Below are 16,584 nucleotides of genomic sequence, written 5' to 3' on the forward strand. Positions count from 1 at the left end.
CGTTTTTTTTTTTTTAGAATTGTTTTTATTCTGCTTGACTGATTTTTAGAATTAAACGTATTTTTCAGCAAACACAAAAAATACATTATATTTTAAAATAATCATATCGTACCATTTACCATCAATAATCAGTACTATATATTTACATTGAGAAGTTTTTATTTTCAAATGATCTTTTAAAAAAAATGCACGTTCTACTTAAATTCATAAAAAGCACTACAGGTATTTTAGATTTTATGTTCTGTTTGGAACCTAATTGCATACGTGACTCATTTAAATTGACTGCTGCTCTGCTTGTGCACTTAAAAGTAATTCGATTTTTATTTGCACTTGATTTTTTTTAATTGTCACTCAAATTATCTTCTAATATGTTTTATAGATAATTATGTCCTTGCCTCTGTCTAGTGAATAGTGTTCAGAGGGCTTGTTCCAATTTCACAATACACCGGTGTAATAACATTAACAGTAACATTTCCCTTTAGTCAATATACCATGATGTAATTTTTGAAGATGGGGGTTGTTATTTGGTTTCATTTGAAGGGAGTGGCATTGTGGCTTAATTTAAAATCGACTTTATTTTCCTTAGGGCTGGAAAAGTAAAGCATGGATGTGCATGTCAATTTTAAGCCAAGCAAAGGTAAACTTTAACAGAAGTTAATGTTTCGTTAATTTTATGGCTAATGAATGGACTGATATTCTCCTCTAAATTCCACTTCTTGTTTTCTTGTAACTCCTTTACCTTTTCTTTCCTCATAAATCAGCCAAGTTGCTTGTCCAGTTGGACCACTCTGCTTCGCCAACATGTTTCAGCATGGGATGAGAATTCTGCTGTGAGGCATTCTGCTCGTGAAGACAGATCCGGCTCTTTGGGTCTTGGGTGTGTTTGCATACTTACACTAATATACGACTCATTCAAACAAAACTGAAGTGACTTAAAGTTGTAATTAATACATTGATTCACTGCAGTTTTCATTATGTGAAACTGAGATGAATCAAGCCTTTGATGAAACCAGATTGCCAAGATTGCACTAATTAGGAATGGATTATTAGTATCTGTCTCTGCTTCCCTTTGTTTGTTCACTTACAGTCTGTCAGCAATTCTATAGAAAACTAGAACAATAGAACACAAAAATGTTCCGCTGACAGGCAGAACTAAGAGTGTGTACATTTGTTGTGTGTGCATTACTCGGAGTTCGCATTTATCCCACCATAAACCTTTAAGCACTGAAATGTATGAAAACATACCTGCTACCAACTGTTGCAATGACAGAAAAAACAAAAGCCCCTTGTGCTGTCTTCTCCCTTCCTATCTTGCACTAGTGAGAAAATGTATTATCTATGTTCACATTTAAAGGAAAGAAAAAGTGAAGCATCCAAGCAGAATGATATGTGCTGGAGGCCTCAGAAAACTCTCAGACAGCTCAAACCTTCACTTGCTACATGTGTTCAAAAAGTCGAGCAGACTGCATTCCAAAAACATCCATACACCACTGACATTCACCAAAAAAAGGTGGGGGGAATTCAGAGTTGCAAAGACCGCAACTACCAATGACTGACTGATAACTGAGAACTCACCTAGAGAGAAAGGTTTCATTGTTTAGGTCTTTCTCTAGTGTGGTCGCATCGATGTTAGCAGGAATGAAGGAAAAGGAGGAATCTTTAGATTGCTGTCTTGTATTGCTTTGCTCATTAGGCAACATTTCTTACTAAGTAATGTGATAGGCAAAGTGAGGGAAGAAAAGGGAGTGGCTGAGAAACTAGTAAAAACAACTAGTAGACACAAGGGGAAAGATAAGGAAAATCATTCTGACATCAGCACTGGAGACAGGTGCTTGGCGAAGCAGGACTTGGATCTCAATCTGGATCAGACGCTCCACGATATCTCAAATAAGAAGTTGAAGGAACAAATAGAAGTACTGGTAAGTTGTTTTTGGTGTTTATTATTATTAGATGGGGATTTATCATATACATACATGATATATATATATATATATATATATTTTTTTTTTTTTTATTATTATTTTACTTATTTTATTTGTGTATAGATAGATACCACTAGATTTCCCTTGTGTGTTTTTATAATATATAATGTCATTATTGTTTAATATTAGGATTTCGTAAATATTTTTGATATTCCACCTGTCTTGTGTGTGTGTGTGTATGTGTGTATATGTGTATATATATATATTACAATTTTGATGTTAAATTAAAAGAAAATATAAAATAATATTAAAATCCCATATTTTCTTTAAAGATCGGATTTTTGCGTTCACCTGCTGCTTTCAGACCCCTTATAAATGGAAATTATGGCAAGCTACCTGTACTACCTGCTCCCAGCAGTAGGGGGCTACGCTCTCACTTCACTCTACTTTCTGAAGAACCCTCATATTCTGCACAAGAAGAAGGAGACAGACTTCTTCTGCACCCACATCTCTCACAGGGGAGGTACAGTGTCCGAGTCAATAACCAGCTCATGTCTGGGGTTTAGTACTCACAGAAGTGTAATAGTGTCATGTAATTAACTATAATAATGCTGAAGATAAAGATTAAATCATCATCTGCACTTATTGTCCTATGCATGTCACAGCCAAAGTCTTTTTAAGTGATAGAGCACCTAACATACAGCAATGAAAGTTACATAAAGTTTCATATTTTATTAAATGTATACAATCTGCTGATAAATAAATAAAGGGAAATCTTGTGACTATTCCATAAACCGGTCGGTGAACAGCATTAGATAGTTCTGTGTTTGTGACAGCATGTGTGAATGTTTTCCTCATGGGGTTTGTATATAAAGCTAGTTAATGTGTGACTGAGTGAGTGATTAACTAACTGCTTGAGGAATTTTTATGTTTGTGTGTCTATGAGAGTTAGTTTGCTGACCTCCTGCTCTCTGTCCTCAGGCAGTGGTGAAAGGATTGAGAACACTATGGAGGCCTTCACGCAGTGAGTCTCAGATCAGTTTTTCAGACTGAACAGTTGATCAGTATCAGCTCCTATCTTACATTTGTATGACTGTATCACAATTTTATTTTCCCAGTCCTTTTAGGGGAATAGGTCTCCCTAATATTAACATACCCTGATGTTGTTTCAATAATTTCAATTTGAATATTTTTACACCACAAAAGAATACTTGGGCCACTATTTTTTTATTTAATGAAAGTGAATAAGGACTGGGGCCAAATTATTCAAAGTTACCACACACAAAAACACCATAAAAGTATCATTATAATGGTTCATACCACTCATGCATTATAGTTCAAGTCATATAAAGCAATACATATATGAAGCCACATTACATTTTTTCACTGAAAACATTTACCTTAACTGTTCTTGCCCGTGTCCAAAATGTCTCTTTTCCTTTCAGTGCTGTTGAAGTGGGCACAGAGATGCTGGAGTTAGACTGTCATGTGACTAAAGATGGTCATGTGGTTGTGTCACATGATGACAACCTCCTGCGGCAGACTGGGCAAGATGTCAACCTTTCCTCCTTAAACCTGGAGGTCAGGGGTCAAGGATTACCTTTTCTCCGGATATACTGTACTGCTCTACCTGCTCTATTTACGACTTACTATTTATCAAAGAAAACAATGAATCATGGTTTCCACAAAATTATGAAGCAGCACAATTATTTTCAACATTGATAATAATAAGCAATAAACACAAAATCAGCATATGTGACCCTGGACCACAAAACCAGTTTTAAGTGTTAATTTTGTGAAATTGAGATTTAAACATCATCTGAAAGCTGAATAAACAGGCTTTCCATCTATGTATGGTTTGTTAGGATTGGACTATATTTGGCAGAGATTTTAAAAAATAATTGTAAATATTTACAAATCTGGAATCTGAGGGTGCAAAAAAAAAATCAAAATATTGAGAAAATGGCCTTATTATTGTCCAAATGAAGTTCTTAACTAATCAAAAATTAAGTTTTGATATATTTACAGAAAGAAATGTACTAAATATCTTCATGGAACATGATCTCTAATTAATATCCTAATGATTTTTGTCATAAAAATATAATTTTGACCCATACAATGTATTTTTGGCTATTGCTACAAACATACCCCAGCGACTTAAGACTGGTTTTGTGGTCCAGGGTCACATATTAGGATGATTTCTGAAGGATCATGTGACTGGAATAATGATGCTGAAAATTAAGCTTTGCCATCACAGTAATATATTCAAATAAAAAAGTAATTTAAAATAGTAATAACATTTAAATATATTCTTTTACTGTATAATGGTCAAATTAATGCAGTCTTGGTGGATATGAGATACTTTTTTCAAAAGCATTAAAAAAATCTTACAGACCAAAAACGTTTGAATGCTAATGTTTATAAACCGCAGGTTTTGGTTAATAATGAATGTTTTCTTTTTTCATAATTATGATGATTTTTTATTTTTTTTTGTCAGGAGTTGCCACCTTATAATGAGAAACTCGAGGTGACCTTTAAGATAGGTGTGTGTTTTTACCAGTGAAAGTGCTAACACATATTAACATGTTTATTAATGCATAATGATTATACATGTTTTAATTCCCTTTGCACAGGCCACTTCAGCACTGGGTCAGATAGAAACTTTGCATTATTAGAGGATGTCTTCCGCAAGTTTCCACACATAGCTGTAAACATTGAAGTGAAAGAGAATAACAGCATGCTGATTGAGAAGGCAAGACAACAATCATCATACTCAATATGTACTAAAAAACCTAAGCCACAAAACATACCAATATATTTTTCCTAATTTTTTAACCATATTTAACTGTTCACTAAACCTCCCTCTTTGTTCTTTTATCTCAATAATGTTATATTTTATGTACTGTGTTTATTCAGATTTCTGATCTTGTGAAGAAATACAACAGAGAGGCCATCTCAGTTTGGGCTTCTGTTGACTCCACCATCATGAAAAAGTGTCGCAAAACAGTGCGTATGCATTTATCTTCTACCTGTTTTGTTTCAAAACACATACTTTCCTCTTACCTCTTTAGCTCTGTCTCCTTTTTGTCAATGGCAGAACTCCTCCATGCCCTACATGTTCACTGTAAAGCAGGGTTTAAAGCTGCTCCTGCTCTACTACACCGGTCTTCTGCCGTTTGTTCCCCTCGGAGAGAGTTTCCTGCAGTTCTACTTGCCACAACTCATGAACCGGTCAGTATACACCAAATATTTCCATACTATGTTGTGTGCCTGGTAATCACAGAAATGCATTTTCATTAATCTCTCTCTTACAGAGAATACATCCCTGAAATGTGGATTATGAGAAGCAGACTGGTCGTCTTTTTATTTGAAAGGTAACTAATCTTAGTAGTAGTATCAGACTATAATTTTATTTAACTTCTTATCCTTAGATTGAAATGGTTTTCTGTGGTTTCTTGTGTTTCTTTGTCAGACTAACACTGAGAAAAGGGATGTTCAAGCACCTCAGAGACAGAGGAATTCAGGTCTGTGGCAATGCTATATCATGTTTTTGTATTTTTAAAGGAGGAGTTCACCCATTAAATTTGCTGAAAATTTACTCACACTGAGGTTATCTAAAATGTAGATGAGTTTGTTTTTCCATCAGAACAGATTTGGAGAAATGTAGCATTAGTTGCTCAGCAATGGATGATCTGCAGTGAATGGGTGCCGTCAGAATGAGAGTCCAAACAGCTGATAAAAATATCACAATAATCCACAAGAAATCCGTCTTTTATACCAGAAAAATTGGGCTTTGTAAGAAACAAATCCATCATTTAGAGGTTTTTAACTACAGGCCGTAGCTTCTGGTTTACATTTGTGTCCATAATACTGTATTTCTTTGTCCAGTGAAAAAGTCAAATTATCTAAATCAGAAGAGAAATATGGACAGATCAAGCACTGTTTACAAGGGAAAACAAACATGTCAGTGGATATAGTGTGAGAGGACAACAGATTATAGATATTTTCACTGGAGGAAGCATTGCTATGGAATATGAAGTGAAGTGAAGTGACATACTGCCAAGTATGGTGACCCATACTCGGAATTCGTGCTCTGCATTTAACCCATCCATCGTGCACACACACAGCAGTGAACACGCACACACCGTGAACACACACCCGGAGCAGTGGGCAGCCATTTATGCTGCGGCGCCCGGGGAGCATTTGGGGGTTCGGTGCCTTGCTCAAGGGCACCTCAGTTGTGGTATTGAGGGTGGAGAGAGCGCTGGACATTCACTCCCCCCACCTACAATTCCTGCCGGCCGGGGACTCGAACCCGCAACCTTTGGATTACGAGTCCGACTCTCTAACCATTAGGCCACGACTTCCCCAAAAGGACTCATATGGACTCAAATATGGACTCATATTTTAAGTAAAACACCTTAATGAAGGATTTGTTTCTTTAAAAACACACAACTTTTCACTTCACAGAACATTCAAAGTTGGACTGGATTATTGTGATGTTTTTATCAGCTGTTTGGACTGTGATTCTGACGGCACCCATTCACTTGGAGAGCAAGTGATGTAATGCTCAATTTCTCCAAATCTGTGCCGATGAAGAAACAAACTACTACATCTTGGATGGCCTGGGAGTGAGTAAATGTTCAGCAAATCTTCATTTTTGGGTGGACGTCCTTTAAGTAACAGCTTAGCGTATCACTTTCAGTGAGAAACTGGTCTCAGATGTTGTGTTTGTACCTACATGCACAAAAATTAAAAAACAATGTTCTTTTTCTCTTTAGATTCATCTCTTTGTGTGTAATAAGGAAGAGGATATTAAGACTGCGTTTGCTGCAGGAGCAACAGGAGTCATGACTGATTATCCCACCCTGTTGTCAAACTATATTAAAAGGCACAATCAAGACACGTGATCAAACACAAATACACAATGTACTTCACCCTTGTCCTGTCAAACACACACACTGTTCAAATGCTGTTTGCCTTTACAGCCAAGTTGTATATCAATGCCATTATTACTAGCACTGGTATAGTGTTCACATGAAACTTGGTTTATGGCATTCTTTATGGGACATATCATGAGTATGAACACACATAAGAATAAACAGAACTCATATATTATACAAGTGTACTTGTTTTCTTTGCTCCCTACATTATCATCCCAGCATGTTCACAGCATGTTTATTGTGGTTTTCAGTCAGTTTAGCGCCTCCCTACCTGTTTGCAAACAAACATTATCCAACTTCTTTGATAGGCCGTGCAAAGTCCATCAGCTGTGCTCAACAGGGGATCAGTAGACATCAAAAACGGACTTACACTGTTGTCTTTAGGTGCAAAAATACATAATCTTTCAGTGAAACGTTTGGTGTCACACAGAACCACGGCGGCTGTCATAAGTGTTTTTAAAACATCTGCGTGACTTAATTATCATGCAGAGGACACAAAATCGCCACTTCTAAAGAAGCGATAAGACGAAGATAACTAAAACACGAGGGTTTTGTTGTTTTTGCTCGCTGAAAAGTTAACGCAATGGTAGAATTCAGGTGACTTCAAACGCACGGGAAGAGCGCCTCTGATTGGCTGACCTATATTCCAGACGTCGCTGTCTGGATTCTGATTGGTCAGCTGCGGTTTGTTTTGCGACACATGACGTATAAGAAACTTCCTCAGATATTACAGTAAACAAATCTGCGGATTATATTCGGCTACGACATATCGAGCACGGAGGTTTGCCTGAGTTTTGGGAATTACGAAGATTTCTGTTGACATCGCGCGCTTGGGGCATTAGAGCAGGTCGACAGGCAGACAGGAGGGACACAAAGGAGGGAGTTGTAGGTTCCCGCACGTTTGTTTGTGTGTGTGCGTTTGATTAGTGAACGCTCAGGCTTCATGTCGTTGAGTTGAGCACGCTTCTCTTCTGGCGACAATACTGCGAGGCGAGCAGCGTTTGTCTTGAAGAAGTCGTTTATATTTAGGTGAGTCCATTTTCATTGTTGCATAGCGAGGAGTCTAGAAGCGATTCTGATGCGAAACGGCTCCATTCATGGCTGCAGTGCCTGCACACTGTGTTTAAATTGTTACTTGTAGTTATATGTAGAGGGTGTTAGTGCAAAACGTGAATTTAGGTGACTGGCATAGTGTTATTTTACAGTGGTGAAGGGGGAAATGATTCAATTCCGCGAATCGGTTCTTTCGAACAGTTCATTTCAAAAACGATTTGGCGGTCATTTTAAGCGGTGACGTTATCCCCCTGGTCCCGGGGCTATTTCATAAAACAAGCCTGGCTTATTTCTGCTAGTCTGACTTATTGTCATTTGATTTGGTTCAAAATAAGTTAGACTAACTGAAATAAACCTGGTTTATTTGGTAAACTTGTTTTATGAAACAGCACCCTGATGTTTTGTAACTTATTTATTATTTGGCCTAGATGGGATGTTATTGTAATTTCATGTGTCCTCGATTCAGTTTGTTGCAGTGGTGATTATTCTTGTAAAATAGTAACGTAAATTCAAAAACCTAAGAATAATTTAATTTTACCTTTTTAAATGGTAAAATTAATTTACACATTGCCCTAAAAGTTAGGCTCAAAGTACTTTTAAATAAATCAACATGTATAGTGAAGTTAATTAGTTTCCACTACATTTTTTTTGTTGTAATGTTTTGTTATTCTGCTAATTATGTATTTTAATTTTTGCCCCATCGGTCAAATCCTCACTACTTCAAATGATTTTATTATCACTCTCGACTCATTACGACTCGGTTCAACCGAATCTTTGAACGCACCCGACTCATATGAACGATTCGTGCACGATTTTCCAGCTGCATTGTGGGCCGTGCTGTAACGCTGTAGTCCATATGAACTGAAACTAGAATCGTGAGCGTGTCTGTGGAAATGTAGTAACTATTGAAGGATTTTATAACCCAGTATTATATCTAAAGCTGTGTTTATTACAGCATGCCATAGTTATTCATTACCTCTCACCCTTGTTTACCCTCGTGCCTGGCATGCCATATATGGGGTAACTACAGTGTGGGCAGCCAAGCAAAGTAGGTCATCTGGATGTTTCCTTTTTTTTTCCTGCTATATCTCTGAAACAGGATACAATATTTGCAGCGATGTGAAAATGCTTTTCAAGTGCACAAAGGAAAAGACTGCCATAAATGTCACGTCCAGCATGCATAAAATCTCAAAGCATTTAATTTGCTTTGAAAATCTCAACATTAATTGCTGATGATGTCAATGCCATGCTTTCTAACTATGCATTTGGAAACCCCTCTTGGAGCTGTTTTGGCTGTAAAAGCTGCTTTGTAGCCTTTCCCTCACGTTTTAATGGTCATATTTAGACCTGTGAAGGGACAGACAAATTTGTTATCCTTGCAGACATGATCTGAGACCATTTTTGATTGTGTTTTTCAAAGACATGGTGAAGCAAACCAAGGCCAAAACTTTCCAGGCCTATCTGGACTCCTGTCACCGCCGCTACAGCTGCGTCCACTGCCGTGCACACCTGGCCAACCATGATGACCTAATTTCTAAGGTGAGAGTTCCTTTGTGACTTTTGTGGCACATTTAACGCTGTATTTGTGAATTGCGATGCTGTTTGCATTAAAGGCTCACGTGTCTGTCTGTTTTCAGTCATTTCAAGGCAGTCAAGGACGTGCCTACCTGTTCAATTCTGTGTGAGTATCACTTCTGGGAAAAAATCAATCTCAGAGCTTGAATCACACTGTGATGGAAGAAATAGTTGGTTGAACTGTCATTTTGTGATTTCAGGGTGAATGTGGGTTGTGGCCCAGCAGAAGAAAGGCTGCTGCTGACCGGTCTTCATGCTGTGGCTGATATATACTGCGAGAATTGCCACACCACACTGGGCTGGAAATATGTAAGCATGCTTCGTTTTAATAAGAAATGTAGTAGGACACACTTTTTTTGCTGAAATGTCTTTATTTATATCATTACCCTGCAGTCTGATCACATCCCCCCCCCCCCCCCCCCCCCCCCCCCCCCCTTTCTCCTTTCCTCTACAGGAGCAGGCATTTGAGTTAAGTCAGAAGTATAAGGAGGGCAAATTTATTATTGAATTATCTCACATGATTAAGGATAATGGCTGGGACTGAAGCATTCAGCCTTTGCTTTAACTTTGTCACCGCTTGCAGCTTCTCCAAGAACGTGCTTTCTTTTATGTGTGTATATATCTATCCATGTTCTACATTTACTATTGTGAGCACCTTTTTCCACACTTGTATCCCAATGCACCAGTTTTTAAAGGGGGGAGTCTTGGGTGATTGGTTTTTGTGTGTTTGTGCCTTTTTTATATGTATTTGGAGGTGTGCTTGTGTGTGTGAGGCATGCTTGAAAGAAACCGTGCTAAAATGATCAACTACTTAAATCCAGTTTCAAAGAATTTTTGGTTGGGGGGGATTTTGACATAAGCCCTCAAATTCTCCAAATTAAGTGCAATTCATGAGGTTTGGACATAGTATAATCAAAATGCCACGATCCAATGCCTTTTTTTATTCAATTCATTTTTACTTTAAAGAGCGAGGTGTTTGTGAACGAGGTAGTGTGAGAAATTACTTTACAGTAGTGTGTGTGTGTGTGTGTGTGGCTTAGAGTGGATCATGTGCAATATGTGTGTAAGTGAGAGTTTGCATAAAGGATGATTCATGCCTCCAAATTCAGTCATTTTGGTTGAATTCATCTTTTACTTTACCAAGTCGCTGAGGAGTCCCAACAGGTGTGTGTGTGTGAACTGCAGGCTTGTTGCGGATCTCCACAGCTGACTGATATTCTTAAGACACTTCAATTACAGCTTATAAAATGTAATTGGGATATTAATTTTTCTGTTTTGTCTTGTTTTTTTTTTGTCTGATTAATGTAATAAGCACAGTTTAACATTGAGCAGCATGTACAGAGACATTGATCTGATCATGTTACAGCAGACATGTAAATGTGTTTATGATTGTGTAGCAAAGTATGTCTTTGAATGCTAAACCATTAAAGTGTATTACATTAACCTGAATTCTTTACATTAAAGTATGGGGTAAATTAAAACTGTTATGTGTTGTTTTCACTGAAAATTGGTTAGGAAGCAGTGTACTTCAATGTTAAAGTACACTATTCAATATTGTTAAATGTTAAAATGATCCATTATAAACAAGTACAACAGACTACAACAATAAACGGAAAATATATAAGCATTTTCAATGCACAGTGATCTTAAATCTGATGGACTTGTTATATAATGGAACTTCTTGCTCGTATTTTACGTATATATCCACACATTTTATCACACAAGCAAGTATAATGGGTCAATTAAAGCGCGCGAACAAAATCTCAAATGAATTAACGGTGCTTTTCACGAGTGCAAAAGGCACAACTCTGAAATGATGAATGGTTATATAATGCTCTACAGACGACGTGGCATATAAATAAACTAGGCGGAAGCAAGAGGCAGTTTTTCTATCCTAATTATCAGCACCACCTCGAGCGGAGCGGATAAAGACTACAACTCCCACAACTCTTTGCGCACATCGGTGACGTGGCCAGCGTTACCCAGCAGACCGGGGCGATTTGAACTTCATTTTGGATGCAAGTAATTTTCTGTTTCATGTCATTATTTTCATACTTTTTTACCGGTGGATTTGACTTTGTAGGTGATAAAACGCAAGCTGCTTTGTTACAGCCCGTAATTTCGCATCACGATGTCCGGGAAAATCAAAAGCAGGAGTGCTGCAAATGCCGACTCGGTGTCTGGCAGTGTGTCCTGCGACGAGCGCATCTTACGGGACTGCCACCAGATGTACATCGACCCGGACAGCGGTAAGAAACCGGTCCCTTTAGAAACGACTACATTCTCATTGATTTACCTGGTTTAGTAAGGTATTAGAGCGGTCTCTAGGCGCGGATAGGAGGTGCTAACGGTAGCCGGTGAGCTAAAATGCCGGTTGGTATGTCAAGTATGCACTCCAGAGGGCGAAAGACATTTCACCTGTTTGTTTTTATAACTGTGAAATCATTACATTTACCGTTTAATTCGTTACTGGGTACGCCAAGCATAAATGTACTCAAGTTTAAATTGTATGAAGTTTTTGTCTTTTGCTGTGATTGGCACTCAGTGGGTGGATAGTACACACACACACGTTCTGTCACTTACTCACCCACTGAAATACTGACACTTTGTTTTCTGTCTAGTTTGTCTAATCACTCATTCCTTTGCTCTGTAGGACTAATAACAATCGCTCAGGCTGTTGGGGTGACCTTGCTGCCTCCCAGGAAAAAGATAACTGTGATGTTGATGGGGAACCACTCAGCTGGAAAGAGCAGCTTTGTCAATTGGTAGGCTAATATACAGACATGAAAACATACACTCAGATTGCTTTGTGTGCTAGACCGTGAGGACTATTAGAGTTCAAACAGTAAGCCATGCATTTATTGCTTTGCAGGTATGTGGAGGAGCATATTCAAAGAACGGGGGTCGCTATAGAGACACAGGGCTTCAGCTTTGTTACAAGTGGGCGAAAGAGGGAATCGCTCACGGTAAATATGACACCATGAATACTGCATGAAATTTTCGAGAGACATGGTTTTTGGCATGAAATTAGCGTCATTGATATAAATGTCTTGTATAACAACTGTCACCTTGGTTTTAGGGAAATGCAACGCTCCATCTCTATCCCCATTTCAAACCACTGCAGGAGTTTAAAGGTTTGTTGATGAATCGCGCTATAAAGAGCTACAGGCTTATGGAAGCTGTGTCTTATATGTAACTTTCTCTCAATTTCAGGGGTTTCGGAATACCTCGGCACTGAGATTTGTACTTCACGACAGAAACGTTTCGGCTTGGTGACCTTTGTTGATACTCCTGGTCTGGTGGATGGAGATATGAAGTACCCCTTTGACGTTGATCAAGCTATTCTGTGGCTCGGTGTGTGTGTTGAAGTTATATGAATGTTCCATCGTTTTTGTATTATTGATTTTAAGGCTAAATAGCTATTATAAATCTCTGTTTATGGTCCTAATAAGTGTCTCTATATTGTGATTCTGCCTGTTTACACCAGGGGAGCTCTGTGATCTGATCTTGGTCTTCTTTGACCCAATGGGACAGGCTTTATGTAAGCGCACACTCAACATTGTAGAGAAACTGAATGAGAAGCAAGGGGACCGCCTACGTTTTTATCTCAGTAAAGCGGATGAGGCTGGAGGAGAGTCTGATCGACAAGTATGCTGCTCTTATACATGCAGAATAAAATGTAGAACTACTGTGAACATAACCATATACACTACCATTCAGACAAGCATTTGTTTGATCAGTAATACAGTAAGAACAGTAATACTGTGAAATATTACAATTTATAATAACTTTTATTTTAAAATGTTAAAGTATTAAATAATATTAATGTATTAATAGTATATAAAATATATTTTAAAAATAATGTGTTCCTGTGATTTTAATTTGAGCTGAATTTGCTGATTCATATTTTGTGGAATAGATTTTAAATGGAAATCTTTTGTAACATTGTCAATTCATTGTGTCCGTGCTTAAGTGTTAATGTAAGCAATAAAAAAGTATTAATTGTCCGTATTAAACTGTTTCCAAGCATTTTAACAGTGTGGATGTTTCAAGGGACTGAAAAGGACAAGATCTTCTTTGACTGTTTATTAACAATGTATCAAATTGCTTTGTTTTTGGTTATTTCAGAGAGTTATGATGCAGATTGTGCAGGAGCTTTGCAAGCGTCCAGGACTCAACAAGTGTGGCTTTGACATGGCCACCATCTATGTTCCCAACCCTAATAAGGTGCCACCACAATCTTTCAGTCCCTCACTATAACTCTGACAACTTTTTTGCTTAGTAAGTAACGATTACTGTGTTTTTCCTCACTGTCTCCACCATCAGCCCAGTCGATGTGTCAATCAGATAGAGGAGGTGTGTCAGACTATAGAGAAGACCATTAATCAGACAGTGCAGAACACGCTTAACTCACTGGAGAAGGACTGTAACCTCATCACCGAGGCCATCACTGAGACGCTTGATAATGACAGGTAATACATCCTTATATTGTATTCATACATATTGTATAGGTAAATGCCAATGTTTATTAGATTGACTAATATTACAGTTGCCATTGTGTGTTAAACTCTCTATAGGCAGTGCAGTATAGAGAACCGTCGATCACGTTTTAAGGGCTGTTTGTTGGGCATGCTGGGTTTCATTGTGCCCCTGCTGCTGCTCGTGACCCTGGTGCTTGGCAGCCTCTCCAAAGATGTGCTGGTGCTCATGCTGGGTAATAGTGGCATAGAGGCACTCACACTATATGTGGTTAGTATGTATATGCATTGTGTGAGTGTGTACTTATGCTACATTGTGTGGAGCGAATGTCCCCACAAGGATAGTAAAACCTGATTTTTTTGACATTGTGGGGAACGGCCTGCAGTCCCCACTAGGGAAAAATGATTAAAAATAGTAAATGATGTTTATCTGAAATTGTAGCAGTGCAAACAGGTTTTCCGTAAGGGGTAGGTTTAGGGTTAGGGGATAGAAAATATCGTTTGGTCAGTATAAAAGTAATAGAAGTCTATGGAAAGTCCCCACAGTTCACAGAAACAAACGTGCGTGTGTGTGTGTGTGTGTGATTCACTGTAGATACTGACGTAAGTTTGGGTTTGTGTGTTCAGGTTCCTGCAGTGAAGGTGTTTGAATCCTTGTCAGCGGAGGTGCAGCTGTACAGTTGTGCTGGACTGGTGCTTTTGTCCTTCGTCTTTATCCTCCTTGCTCGCTTTTGCTTCAGGTGAGAACACATATATCCCTCCCTAACTATTTTATGAATTTAGAAGACTTTAAATGTAATGATACGGACATATTTATGATATATTATTGCTAGATTTGTTTTTTAGAACTGTAGCAGAAGGGAAGATTAGTAAATGATTTTGTGAATTAAAAAAAAATTATTTACTCCTAGCTATTTTCATTTTATGGATTTCCTTCAGCAGTGGGGAAGATTAGTGTATTCTGTGAAGGGAACACAATATCAATTTCCCTCTTAGCTATGTATTTGATTATCTACAGCAGAAAGGAGGGTTGGTGAATATTTTTGGACAAGTTTTATGGACTATTTGTTTATTCACTTACCTGCAGCAGAGGGGAAGATTAACGATCAATTTTTGCCCCTTTATTCTATATACTTTCACTGTGTGGAAAAGTCCAGCTTCAGCATTTTGCTAAACCCTCTTGTTTTTCCTCTATATTCCACTTTTAGGACCAAACCAACACTCTCTGGGAAACAAAAGAGACAGCTTCAGCAAAAACTGGAGTATGTCCAGGAGGTAGTGAAGACCAAAAAGGTATAGTGTGCATTGACAAATCTAAGAACAGCTACAGTGATGATGGACTCAACTAATGACTCCCTTGTATCATATGTTTATGCAGAAAAATCTCTATGAGGAGTACCTGCGTCAGAGTGTGGGTGATCAGGACATGAACTAAGAGGGAATATAGACTTCAAAGATCTGGATAGGACGAATACAGCACCCAGAAGTACCACTAAACTGCATCCAATCATTCCTGTAATGTAGCAGACGCAGAGAAGCTGTTTCATGGGCACTTAGTTACACACTACTGCTCCTGTAAGCTCTGTCTTTCAGCGTTAAATAATGATGGCGCTGTGGGCCAATAATGTTTTTTATTTTTTTAGTCTCATTGCAGTATAACAATTGTACTGTAAGGAATGGTTGAAGGGACACATTAGGAGATTGGATTAATGCTCTGAATTATCCTATTGTTTGGCAATAGCAGTTTTTAATATCATTCTCCTTTTCTCTGCTATCTACCTAAAATACTCTGCTGTATGATAAATAACCAGAATGACTGAGAAATGAGAAGCCCTTCATTTATACATTAGATTATTGTGACTTCTGGTGTTTATTCGCATCATTGTCAATTTTAATAGAAATATTGAAGCTGGCTTTTGTATCCCGCGGTTTCCTACGTTTTTATGTCAAGATATTGCTGTTAAAATAATAAAATAATAAATGTATGTGTGTTTGGCTTCATTGCTATTCAGAAACTGGCAAAACAAGGACTTGAGATTGCTAACTAGGCTGAAGTTAACATCCAAATCCTCTTAGGAATTTGTGTGTGCGTTATGTTTAATTATATTTCACAGTCTTTGCTTTTCTGTAACATCAATTTAAATTAAATCTGAACTTTTTATCTTTGTTGAAAACAAAATGTCCATTATTGTCCTATTCCCATTTTATTTATTTTTTTTATAGTTAACATCTGGCGTAAGAATATCTAATCTGGTTGATAATTCTATTTTGAGTCTGTATATATTGTTAAAACTTGCTAGCAATCAAATATAGTGGCGCACCTTATGCGAGCGAATCGCTCTTTTGAGTCGGTTCTTTATAATGAATCAAAACGGTTCACTTGATTCTTTTGCTCTGATTCAAAACGATTGACAAACCCTTGTTCATTTATCAGAATTGACCGCAAAGTTTATTAAAATTGCATGCAAATTAATTGGTCAGAAACAGTGGGAACCATTTTTCCAGCATTAGACAACATCTTTTTTTTAATCCGTTGACAACAATTGCATTTTCAAACATAGTTTCTACAAAAATCATAACATTCTATATGAATAACACAATATGAAAGCGACT

General features: G+C 37.7%; 3 protein-coding genes across 7 annotated transcripts; all 3 read left to right on the forward strand.

The window, feature by feature from the left end:
• Positions 1-117: 117 nt before the first annotated feature.
• LOC306846604 (lysophospholipase D GDPD1-like) lies at positions 118-7,039 on the forward strand. Of its 3 annotated transcripts, none has more exons than XM_079380079.1 (11): positions 118-1,919; positions 2,255-2,445; positions 2,904-2,946; positions 3,368-3,503; positions 4,420-4,465; positions 4,556-4,674; positions 4,839-4,928; positions 5,020-5,153; positions 5,237-5,296; positions 5,395-5,446; positions 6,704-7,039. In XM_079380079.1, exons 2-11 carry the CDS (start codon positions 2,298-2,300, stop codon positions 6,830-6,832), a joined length of 957 nt encoding a protein of 318 aa, XP_079236205.1. In that variant the 5' UTR covers positions 118-1,919; positions 2,255-2,297; the 3' UTR covers positions 6,833-7,039. The 3 variants fall into 3 exon arrangements, with proteins under 3 accessions (XP_079236205.1, XP_079236206.1, XP_079236207.1); XM_079380080.1 differs by having other exon boundaries at positions 1,574-1,919; positions 2,287-2,445; XM_079380081.1 differs by having other exon boundaries at positions 1,692-1,919; positions 5,056-5,153; positions 6,704-7,038.
• Positions 7,040-7,538: 499 nt separating this feature from the next.
• Positions 7,539-10,977, forward strand: ypel3 (yippee-like 3). 2 transcript variants are annotated; one of them, XM_079380161.1, is made up of 5 exons: positions 7,539-7,894; positions 9,339-9,457; positions 9,556-9,599; positions 9,694-9,802; positions 9,948-10,977. In XM_079380161.1, the coding sequence occupies exons 2-5, from the start codon at positions 9,341-9,343 to the stop codon at positions 10,035-10,037; spliced, it is 360 nt and encodes a 119-aa protein (XP_079236287.1). In that variant the 5' UTR covers positions 7,539-7,894; positions 9,339-9,340; the 3' UTR covers positions 10,038-10,977. The 2 variants fall into 2 exon arrangements, with proteins under 2 accessions (XP_079236287.1, XP_079236288.1); XM_079380162.1 differs by having other exon boundaries at positions 7,588-7,750; positions 9,948-10,971.
• A 358-nt stretch (positions 10,978-11,335) lies between these two features.
• On the forward strand, positions 11,336-16,141 carry LOC306846636 (uncharacterized protein). Of its 2 annotated transcripts, XM_079380139.1 has the most exons (13): positions 11,336-11,511; positions 11,606-11,742; positions 12,147-12,258; positions 12,366-12,459; positions 12,573-12,627; positions 12,707-12,847; positions 12,981-13,141; positions 13,622-13,720; positions 13,820-13,965; positions 14,071-14,242; positions 14,599-14,711; positions 15,180-15,264; positions 15,350-16,141. In XM_079380139.1, the coding sequence occupies exons 2-13, from the start codon at positions 11,625-11,627 to the stop codon at positions 15,404-15,406; spliced, it is 1,353 nt and encodes a 450-aa protein (XP_079236265.1). In that variant the 5' UTR covers positions 11,336-11,511; positions 11,606-11,624; the 3' UTR covers positions 15,407-16,141. The 2 variants fall into 2 exon arrangements, with proteins under 2 accessions (XP_079236265.1, XP_079236264.1); XM_079380138.1 differs by having other exon boundaries at positions 11,447-11,742.
• The last annotated feature ends 443 nt before the right edge of the window (positions 16,142-16,584 follow it).

Source organism: Barbus barbus (genome assembly GCF_936440315.1).
Source record: "Barbus barbus genome assembly, chromosome: 3".
Lineage (NCBI taxonomy): Eukaryota > Metazoa > Chordata > Actinopteri > Cypriniformes > Cyprinidae > Barbus > Barbus barbus.

What these genes read in the sequence shown, in the direction of transcription:
- LOC306846604 (XM_079380079.1), top strand. Translation starts at nt 2,298, where the DNA reads ATGGAAATTATGGCAAGCTACCTGTACTACCTGCTCCCAGCAGTAGGG. An exon ending in ACAGCATGCTGATTGAGAAG is followed by an intron (nt 4,675 to 4,838) that starts GCAAGACAACAA and finishes GTGTTTATTCAG; the next exon opens with ATTTCTGATCTTGTGAAGAA. An exon ending in TCAGAGACAGAGGAATTCAG is followed by an intron (nt 5,447 to 6,703) that starts GTCTGTGGCAAT and finishes TTTTCTCTTTAG; the next exon opens with ATTCATCTCTTTGTGTGTAA.
- LOC306846636 (XM_079380139.1), top strand. Translation starts at nt 11,625, where the DNA reads ATGTCCGGGAAAATCAAAAGCAGGAGTGCTGCAAATGCCGACTCGGTG. An exon ending in AAGAGCAGCTTTGTCAATTG is followed by an intron (nt 12,259 to 12,365) that starts GTAGGCTAATAT and finishes ATTGCTTTGCAG; the next exon opens with GTATGTGGAGGAGCATATTC. An exon ending in GAGACGCTTGATAATGACAG is followed by an intron (nt 13,966 to 14,070) that starts GTAATACATCCT and finishes AACTCTCTATAG; the next exon opens with GCAGTGCAGTATAGAGAACC.
- ypel3 (XM_079380161.1), top strand. Translation starts at nt 9,341, where the DNA reads ATGGTGAAGCAAACCAAGGCCAAAACTTTCCAGGCCTATCTGGACTCC. An exon ending in GCCTACCTGTTCAATTCTGT is followed by an intron (nt 9,600 to 9,693) that starts GTGAGTATCACT and finishes TTGTGATTTCAG; the next exon opens with GGTGAATGTGGGTTGTGGCC. An exon ending in CCACACTGGGCTGGAAATAT is followed by an intron (nt 9,803 to 9,947) that starts GTAAGCATGCTT and finishes TTTCCTCTACAG; the next exon opens with GAGCAGGCATTTGAGTTAAG.